We start from the raw sequence: 10,524 nt of genomic DNA on the forward strand, positions 1-10,524 counted from the left end.
ATCCATCTATTAATCCATCCATCCATCCATCCATCTATTAATCCATCCATCCATCCATCCATCTATTAATCCATCCATCCATCCATCCATCATCTATTAATCCATCCATCCATCCATCCATCTATTAATCCATCCATCCATCCATCCATCTATTAATCTATCCATCTATTAATCCATCTATCCATCCATCCATCCATCCATCTATTAATCCATCCATCCATCCATCCATCCATCTATTAATCCATCCATCTATTAATCTATTAATCCATCCATCCATCTATTAATCCATCCATCCATCCATCCATCCTTCCATTTTCTATACCCGGTTCCTCCTGTACGCAGGGTTGTGGTTCCACAGGAACATCACAACACAAACATCACAACACAAAGTTTATCATCCAAACTGTGACAACAGCACACTTGCAGAGCCTCACAGGGATTCGAACCACTGCTGCCTGTCTGTGTGTGTGTGTGTGTGTGTGTGTGCGTGTGTGTGCGTGTGTGTGCGTATGTGCACGCACGCGCGCGCGTGCATGTGCGTGTTTGCCGTCAGAACATCATTATTTCATGCGGCTTTCAATAATTCAGCAGCTGTTTAGCTGTGTTTTAGTCACCGGCCCGGCCAAAGCAACGTGTCTGTTGTGAGTTGTTGTGTTGTTGTGTTATTGTAGAGTAACAAATACTGGCAACTGATGAGGAGGGAGGAGAAAAGTTTGTCGCGCTTGTCGCTTACAAGTAAGACAAGTGAATATTTTATATTTTGTCGTGGTGATGATTTTATTGACCCCCTGAGGAATCACTGTGACCGCAAACTACAGAGTCACTGGGAAACTACAATGCTGCTGATAACACAACAAACAAGGGGCTAACGTCTGAATGATGGGTTCCCTTCACAGGTGAAGAAGAGACAACCATCTCGGGTTTGTGTGTGTGTGTGTGTGTGTGTGTGCGTGTGTGTGTGTGTGTGTGTGTGTGTGTGTGTGTGTGTGTGTGTGTGCGTGTGTTTGATCCATTTAAACAGAAACACCATCTGGCACAAAAACGCAGCAGAGATTTAATTCGACAGATTGGAGGAGGGCGAACACTGTGGGTGTGTGTGTGTGTGTGTGTGTGTGTGTGTGCGTGCGCGTGGGTGTGTGTGTGGGTGTGTGTAATCTGGATTTCAGCTGTGTTTTCATACAAAATTGTCACTTTGTGTAAATAGTGGACGCAGCTCAGTGTGTGTGGACATTTTTTCACGGCTCAAAGTCCTGAAACACCCCCCCCCCCAAAAAAAAACCTGCCGTCTGCGTTTATACAGTTTAAACATTTTGTGTTTGTGTTTGTGTGTGTGCGCTAAATTTGACTGTCGTTGTGTTGTGTTGTGCTGTGTTGTGTTGTGTCAAGGATTGACAGACACCCCTCGAGATGTGACGTGTACTGTCTGTTGATCTGGTCATGTTGGTCCGGCTCTACAGAAAAGTTAGCAAACATTAGCTTCCTTAGCTCCTAAGCTAAATTAACATTTTGCAAGTATTAGCTTCTTTAGCTCCTAAGCTAAATTGACATTTTGCAAGTATTAGCTTCTTTAGCTCCTAAGCTAAGTTAACATTTGCTCACCTCTCTACAGAGCCGTGCGTAAAATGTGCTGTGACGAGCAGAATTTATCGCGATAAGAGTTAACGACATTTTAGGTTAGCTTCGGCGCTAGGCTTCCTCGGCAAAGATAACTACAGCGCAATGACCAGGGAAATATGAACAATTTGGACACATTAAAGTGAACACAATGCAGTCACTGCTTTCTGTAACAGTTGGACATCGTGTCACGTCAGTTGTGTGTCACACACACACAGACTTTGACAGCATCAAACTACAAAACACAACACTGGCGACTTGTAGTTTTCAACCTTTTTTTTCTGTTTTAACTCATCAGTTGTCGTTGGTTTTTCTCTTCTCGCAGGCCAATTTTAAACCGGTGAGAGTGGAGATCAGGTTCCAACCAAAGTCTATCTGGAGGTTCATTGTGTTGCGTCACTTGTGTGTTGTGTTGTGTTGAAGGAAAACATCGTTGGGATGAAGACGCTTCGTCGACGTGTGAGAAGCTGAGCTGATTACTGAGCCTGCAGGAGTCCACAGAGCATTAAAGTCACAGTGCCACTGGAAACTAAAGGACACTTGACACACGTCGTGCTGTGTGTGTGTGTGTGTGTGTGTGTGTGTGTGTCAGCTGTAGAGTTGTGTGTCTCCTCTCTAGTGTGACGAAAACCTGATGGAACTTGACTGGTGGAACTCTCTCTCTCTCACACACGCACACACACACACACACACACACTTTCTCTAACCACTGCACAGACAAACAACGCATGAGCAGTTTGGGTTTTTTCCCCTTTGCAGTACCGGAAACCGACGAGAGGGGGCGCCAAACGCCACGGTGTCACATCTGCTTGGGCACGCATGAGCGCACGAGGCTCGTGAGCGCGCGCTCGTGTTGGCCCAACACGAGTCCAAACTATTATTGCAGCGCCGTTGAGGAAAAAAAAACACACACACACACAAAGCCGAGTAAAAGGTGGGTGGGGTGGGGAGACTGCACGCAGGGACGCGCACGAGCAAGCGACGACAACACACACACACACACACACACGCTTGTGCGCCTTTTACGCGCAGAGAGGAGCCGCCGGCGGGACGGTACGGAAGCCGAGAGACCGGAAGTAGAGAATCCATTGAGCGACAGTCCGCACCGGGCCAGGGGAGGCCCCGCCCCCACCCCCCCACCGTGACGTCACCGCCGGTCGGAACCTCCTTAATGACCAATTTCTCCACATGCTCCCCCCTCCCCTCCCCCTCTCTGTCTCTCTCATCCCTCTCTCTCTCTCTCTCTCTCTCCCCCCCTCCCTTCATCCCCCCTCTTTCTCTCTCCCCCTCTCCCTCACTCTCCTCTCTTTCTCTGACTCCCCCCTCTCTGCTCTCTCTCTCTGCTCTCTCTCTCTCTCTCTCTCTGTCCCTCTCTCTCTCTCTCTCTCTCTCTCTCTCTCTCTCTCTCTCTCTCTCTCTCTCTCTCTCTCTCTGCTCTCTCTCTCTCTCTCCCGGTCTCCTCAGCAGGAGCACCAGCTGCTCTCAGTCCGGCTTCCTCCCGCTCCTCCTCCTCCTCCTCCTCCACCTCCTGCTCCTGCTTCTCCTCGCAGCTCCGCGACGGACAGCAGCAGCAGCAGCGGCAGCAGCAGCAGCAGCCAGCGGCCATGGAGGAGGTCAGAGAGCCGCCGACCGTCCAGCGGTCCTCGTCCTTCAGCATCAAGAGCCTCCTGCTGCCCTCCAGACCCGCCAGCCCGTCGCCCTCCCCGGGCTCCGACTCGGACAAGTCCTTGGAGCCGCTGCCGGAGGTGGACTCGGCGGCTACGGACCACAATCAGGACCAGGACCAGGACCAGGACCAGGACCGGGACCGGGACCCGGACCGGGAGAGGGAGAGGGAGCGGGCGGCCACGGAGGGCGAGGGAGGCGGGGGAGGAGACGGAGTGAAGCCCGCCGAGGAGGAGCGAAACTCCAAGAGCGGGAAGTGCGACAAGCCGCCGTTCAGCTACAACGCGCTCATCATGATGGCCATCCGACAGAGCCCCGACAAGCGGCTCACCCTCAACGGCATCTATGAGTTCATCATGCGGAACTTCCCCTACTACCGGGAGCACAAACAGGGCTGGCAGAACTCCATCCGGCACAACCTCAGCCTCAACAAGTGCTTCGTGAAGGTGCCGCGGCACTACGACGACCCGGGCAAGGGCAACTACTGGATGCTGGACCCGAGCAGCGACGACGTCTTCATCGGCGGCACCACCGGTAAGCTGCGCCGGCGCTCGGCCACCTCCCGCGGCAAGCTGGCCATGAAGCGCGGGCTGCGGTTCGCGCCGCTCGGCCTGGGGATGAGCGAGCGTGCCGGCAACCCGCTGTACTGGCAGATCTCCCCGTTCCTGTCACTGCACCACCACCACCACCACCCGCACCACCACCACCACCCGCACTACAACGGCTCCTCGGCCGGCTTCCTCAACCAGGCGGCGGGCTACGGCTCGCTGCTGCCCGCCGTGGAGCCGCTGGGCAACGGGGACCTGGGTCGCTCCCTGCTGGGCGGCTCCCCGCCCGCCGGCGCCCCGCTGGCTCTGACGAACTCGTACGGGATGAGCACGTCGCCGCTCGGGCTGCTGTCCGGCCAGACGGCGGGGTACTTTGTCTCAGGGACCCAGCAGGCGGCGCCCGCGGCACCGGCGGGAGGAGCCGCTCAGCCCGCCGGCGCCCCGCCGCACCTCCAGCAGGGTGGCCCGGGGCCGGGCTCGGGCTTCGGCGGCCCGCCGTCCCAGTCGTCGCTGTTGCCGGAGTCCCTGCGGAGCGGCTCCCTGCCGGCCTTCTCGCCGGGCTTCCCCGGGGTGCTGTCCCACCAGAAGAGGGTGACACCCAGCGCTTTCCTAAACTGACCTCAGCCCCCTCTCCCCTCTCCCCTCCCCCACCTCCACCCACCGGGTCGAGGAAGGACTTGCGGACGTCACCAAGGGCGAAAAAAAAAAAAAAAAAAAAGACAGAGAAAAAAAAAACTGGCGGTAAATATCAAACATTCTATAGAATTATAAATATATATAGAGGGCGAAACGATGTCGCGGGTTTGTTTCAGAGGAAAAAGGGAGAAAGTTGTTGTGTTGTTGTTGCCGCGGGTCGTCATGGAAACCAGAGCAGCCAAAGGTGACACTTTATTTCAACTATTTATATCCTGAGCAGCAACTCTTTTATTTATGTTTTGTATTTATTCGTTCTATGTATTTAAATTCTATTTGTCGGCGTGTGTGTGTGTGTGTGTGTGTGTGTGTGTGTGTGTGTGTGTGTGTGTGTATGGGGGGGGTTAAAGTAGGGGAGGGGATGATACTAGTATTTATGAATTTTGTGTGAGACAATCAATGAAGAAACAATGTGACAATCACAAGTTTTTTTCCCCCTCTTTTGTAAGAGAGGAAAATAATTTTATATATTAAAAAAATAATAATTTAAGGGGAAGCAAAGCCTTAAAGTCAGCAGGAACAATCAGGGGAGGGAGGAGGAGAAGCTCAGGAGGAGCCACACAACATCCAGACTGAAGAGTTTTACTCCAGCAACACACACACACACACACACACACACACACACACACACACACACAAAGCTGCAAGAGTTGCGGATTAAAACTCTTCATGCGATTATGCAAAATAGCTGCAAGACTTTTTTCAATATTTTATGTGCTTCCTGTTGGCATCAGGTGCTTGTGTGTATGGGTGTGTGTGTGTGTGTGTGTGTGTGTGTGTAGGCCCACATGTGTGAGTGTGTAACCTTGTGCACATGTATACGTCAAAATCACCGCTGACAGCAATCAACAGAAACAAACAAGAAAAAAGAAAAAAAGTAATCACCATCAGGAAACTGGAGGTGGAAACTGGCCTTCTGGTCTGAGCACCTTCACGAGCCACCGACCTGCTGCAGCTTCCAGGGTGTCGTCGTGCCACACACACACACACACACACACACACACACACACACACACACACACACACACACATCCGGTCAACTGTCCGGTCAATTTTGTCTATTTTTCTAAACAAATAAGAAAGGAAAATACATGTGATGCAAACATGATTGAAAATCATATTTTTTATTCATTATTTAGTTAATTAACTAATTAATTAATAATTTAATTGTCATGCTTATTGTTTTTTTTTTTATGGGGGTGAGAAACGAAACGGACTTTGTCCACATTGCAACATTGTTGTTGAACCGACTGAAGACTTCGAGGGTAATTCGGCTCAGCTGAAGGATCTTCTGGATCTTCTCTTTTATGCGATGAATATTTTAACATCTTATCTTGTGTGCGTTTTGACCATCCCACTAAACCGTCTTGGGAAGTTTTTTAGCCACCAATAAAAAGTTTCCATACTTGAAATACTTGATTTCAAGTATGGAAACATTGTTCCCATTCGGTTAAAATACATTTATATTTAATTACACGTCTGCAGGTATGTGTGTGATATGTGTATACATATGTATGTATATATGCATACATAAATGTGTATATATGTATACATATACATATATATATATGAAAAATATCAATAACAGAAAATAACAAATAACAGAAGTGTTGCATCGACAATCAGAAACTTTGTGACTTTCAAACAATCATAAATCTGCAAGTTAAATTTCAACAACATGAAGCCGGTAAACATGTCGACAATCTTTTCTGTCATCACGTCCGATGACTGTTAATGAGCTGCAGCTTCACGCAAATACATATAAATACACAAGAATATACTTTCCAAGTTATTTTTTTGAAAATTTTCCTTTTTGAATAAAAAGGAAACAAATCGTTGTGCTGGCATCACAGCTAATGGTGGTAGCACTGACTTCAAATCAGCCATTTCTGGTTTAGGGTGGATGAAGGCCTAACACACACACACACACACGCACGCACGCACACACAAACTGGAATAAAGAAGCACTGCTGTCAAAATAAAAGCACAAGGACAGTCCAGCCGGTGACTCAGGCTCAGTTTGTTTCTGTTCAGTTCCTCTGTCTGTCTTTTTTCAAATGCTTTTGTAAAAAAAAAAAAAAAAAAAGAAAGAAAAGAAGAAAGAAAAAATTTTCTGGGATTCTCTGTTTTGTTTTGTTTATTGTTTTTTTGTTTTTTTGCACTTTTGTCGTTAGCGTTCACTTGTACGAAGTCTCTTTTGTCTGTTTCCGTTGCTGTTTGTTCTTATTTTTCCAGAGAAACTAAACTTGATTAAAAATTGAAATAACCTGAAAGCTCAGAGTTCTGCCTGATTTTCAATACTCATGTTTTACAGGCCTTATGAACATTTTTTTTTTTACGTGTTCCTTGTTGTTTTAGGCGCAACAATTTTTGACGTTTTTTTTTAAACGTATTTCCAGGCAACTTTTATGGTTCTAGACTTTTGTTTGGTTTTGTTATTGCGGGTCACGGAAAAAATGTTTTAATGTCAATCTTTTTTTTTCAAATTTCAAATTTCTGTTTTTAGAAGAGTTATATTTTAAATAGAGTAATAATAACATTTGTGTGGATTTCGGATGAAATTTTATTTTGGGGTCTCTTTGAAAATGCGGTGTTTAAAAAGTAGTCATAGAAATTATTTTAACTATTTAAATGTTTATTACAAATTGTTTTTATGGTTTTATATGAGCATTAAAATTATATTTATCTGTCTTTAAACTGAATTTTTAATGTCGCTCCACCTGGTTTTACAGCCGTTTATTTATTTATTCTTCACTTTTTTCAGACACATTTCTATATCTTATGAATCATTACATCAAACTGGACTGATTGAGACGCTTCACTTGGACTTCAATCAAACTAGCTTACTCATAATTATACTTTTTTTTTCTTTGTTTCAGAAATTCAATGTGGGATAGATATTTTGTATTCTTTTGTTTTTTACATTTCAGGCTACCTCTGAAAATCTGGATAACTTTTTTTTTTTTTCGTTTCAAAGGTTTTTTTTTAGTTTTTCAGAAGCAGCCCTTTGTGTGTTTGGACACTTTCTTCATTTTAGGCTTACAAACGGGACAAAGTGTTTGGAAATTTCAAATTGTTTTTACTTTATTTCATTTTACTGGCATTTCCGAGTGAAGTCAAACCTTTTCTGGCGACGCAAACATAAAATTAAATTTGACGGCCAGACAATTTCTAATAATCAGTGTTCAACGGCTGTTGCTCCATCACCTCATAATTAACATCGGCAAAGGTTTTTTTTATTAAAGATTCCTTCTTTTTTTTAATCATTTAATAAATATGCATTAATAATGTGTTCAGAAGGAGGAAAAATAACCAAAAACAAAGGTTGCTGTTGCTTTATATATTGACATATATTTTATATTTACATATCAGAGCGCAAAAGATTTGAAGTTGGTCTGAAATAGGAAATATATGACTGCAGAGATTTGACCGTCATTAAACTATATTGTATATACTACGTACCTATATGTATATATTATGTAATTGTATGAATCCAAATCAACAATTAAACTGCAGTTTTTAGTCACAAGCAGCCAAACAACAACAATATTGAGATTAATAAGAGCAACAGCAATGTTGCTGGAAGATAAAAGTGTGTGTTCAGCTTTAAGGGAACCCTCTCTCTGTCTCTCTCTGTCTCCCCCCCGCCCCTCTCTCTCTGCCTCTCTCCATCTCTCTCTGCCTCTCAGGGTGAATTTAGGTCAGCTGCTTGTTTTGCCACATTGGGGTGGCCCAGGGGGGCGGGGCTTGGAGGAGTGTGTGTATGTGTGTGTGCATGCATGTGTGTGTGTGCTGTAATGCAATGCTCTGTCTGAGTGTGTGTGTGTGTGTGTGTGTGTGATGTCACTGCTCACCGCAGACTCCTGCGTTTGCTCCGCACTTGCTTGTCCTGTTAAAGGATGGTGGGGGAGGGCAGAATAGGTTGTAGGGGGGCGGAGCTTGGTGACTGACAGGTTGACCCCGCCCACTGGCCCCGACCTGAACAGTCTGGCTGCCAGCGAGACAAACACCAGGACGTCTGGCCGCCATTTTTGGCGGTGCCCGTTTGACCTCCAGTTCATCTAGAAGGGACGCTGAGCTCCGTCCACTTCCTGCCCCGCCCACTTCCTGCACCAGCGGGAATCCAGGTGTCTCAGATGACAGGAAGTTCGCCCGCCGTCGCCGCTGTCCAGCAGCGACCTGTCAGGACCTGCAGGCCAGATCGAACGTTTAGTCCATTCCTGTAGGACAAACGGACACACACACACACACACAAACACACACACACACACACAAAACACACACACACACACACACACACACACAGCTGGGGGACTTTGGAAGCAGCGGCAGCAGCAGGCAGACCAGAGGTCACATGGCGTCGTCAAGGAGGGAGGGGGGGAGGGGGGGGCTGAGTAGCCTCGCTGTCATTGGCTCGGCTGTGTCGGGCCTTCGCTGCTCCTGATTGGCCCGGCGTGTTGCTTTGACAGTCTGTGTGGTTTTATAAACACTGCCAGTGTGAAACAGGACTGATCGCTGTTTGATGACAAGGTGATCATCAGTTGATCAATAGTGATCAATAGGGATCCGTATTGATCACATTATCACAGCTACGCCTTCTGACTGAAACCAAATCGTTCCACTACAGCTGTGTGTGTGTGTGTGTGTGTGTGTGTGTGTGTGTGTATGTGTGTGTGTGTGTGTGTTTCATTCTTTCTTCAATGACCACGCAGCCAAAGCTGATGTAATCAGTTTTCAGTACAGCTTGGTCCAGGTTCCAACACTCAGACCATAACAGTCAAACTCTGGCCCGCGGGCCAAATTTGGCCCACAACGTAATCATATTTTTCCCACGAGGCCATAAAAATGGCTACTAGAGTTGCTGGCCCGCTGCTATGATCCAGTGCATATTACCTGCATGGCATACTGCAAATGCTGAGTCAAGCAGTGGAAGCAAAATGACAGCGAGAGCGCCGCAGAATCTGCGTGTTTTCTTGTCGTCAGGAAGGAAGCAGCTGCAGGCAAACTGAGCTTTAATCTTTAATTAATTAATCAGGAGGCGTTGCCTCGTGTTGTGACCGACGGTCAGCCCGCGTTAGCGGCGCTGCCGAGGCTAACGCTAGCGCTAGCCAGTGAGCGTCTCGGCTTAATGAGACGCGACGGCGCTTTTTTTTTTTTTTTTTTTGTCGAGAGAAAGGCAGCGAGTCACGCGTGATGTTGTCATAACAAAAGACGAAGCCACCGAAAGGAAACATTTCGGCCGTCAGCCGTGAGAACTTCCTGGTTTCCTCCTTTCCTGAAGCTCCATCCCATAATAAATCACAGCGGAAACAAGGCCGGCTGTCCGGATTACAGCGGGGATTATTTTCCATTTATCTCCTGTTTCCACACCGTCCATTATTTCCGGTCCGCGAGTCCCGAGTCCAGGGGGACCAATCACACACTGAGGTGAAGTACCAGCTGTAACCATCGGGGGCGCTGGGCTGTAGCGACACCTTTTCCCTCTGACTATAAATCCAATCTAAATCAGCGCTGATGATTCGTGTTGCTGCTGAATGTGAAATGTCCCTTAAATCTAAAATTCAAAAATTTCTGAGAAGTATTTTTTGTGTTTTGAGTGCGCCACCCAAACGTTTCCCCTTGCAACACAAAGCAAAAGACTTTGGTTCCTTATCATAAGGAATCGTATCATTAAATGAATTCACCGTAGCATGAAAGTTTTTAACCTTATATTGATTTATTACGCTGCATGAAATTTTGAAAGCTTATTTATGTGATTAGACTTATCTTTATCGCAGATTCACGCATTCACATTCAGACAAGAGGTCAAAGGTCGATCACTCCTGAAAAAAGACCTTCTGACTGATGGACCTCAGAAACAGCAGCGTCAGGTTCATATCTGGGATTTTTGACCACTTCATCTTAATTGGCAAAGTTTTAAAAAAGACCTCTTGAACTATTCAACATCAACTAGTTATAAATAAATAACTACAGTGAGGTTAAAAAAAATGGTCAAATCTGAATT

General features: G+C 46.6%; 1 protein-coding gene across 1 annotated transcript; it reads left to right on the top strand.

Annotated features, from left to right (window-relative positions):
• Nucleotides 1-3,061: 3,061 nt before the first annotated feature.
• On the top strand, nt 3,062-5,741 carry foxg1b (forkhead box G1b). The gene has a single exon (XM_076046213.1). It carries the CDS (start codon nt 3,219-3,221, stop codon nt 4,443-4,445), a length of 1,227 nt encoding a protein of 408 aa, XP_075902328.1. The 5' UTR covers nt 3,062-3,218; the 3' UTR covers nt 4,446-5,741.
• The last annotated feature ends 4,783 nt before the right edge of the window (nt 5,742-10,524 follow it).

The sequence above is a fragment of the Nelusetta ayraudi genome, unplaced genomic scaffold (assembly GCF_046127955.1).
Source record: "Nelusetta ayraudi isolate G7.1 ecotype Tasmania unplaced genomic scaffold, CSIRO-AGI_Nayr_v1 ptg000089l, whole genome shotgun sequence".
Classification (NCBI taxonomy): Eukaryota; Metazoa; Chordata; class Actinopteri; order Tetraodontiformes; family Monacanthidae; genus Nelusetta; species Nelusetta ayraudi.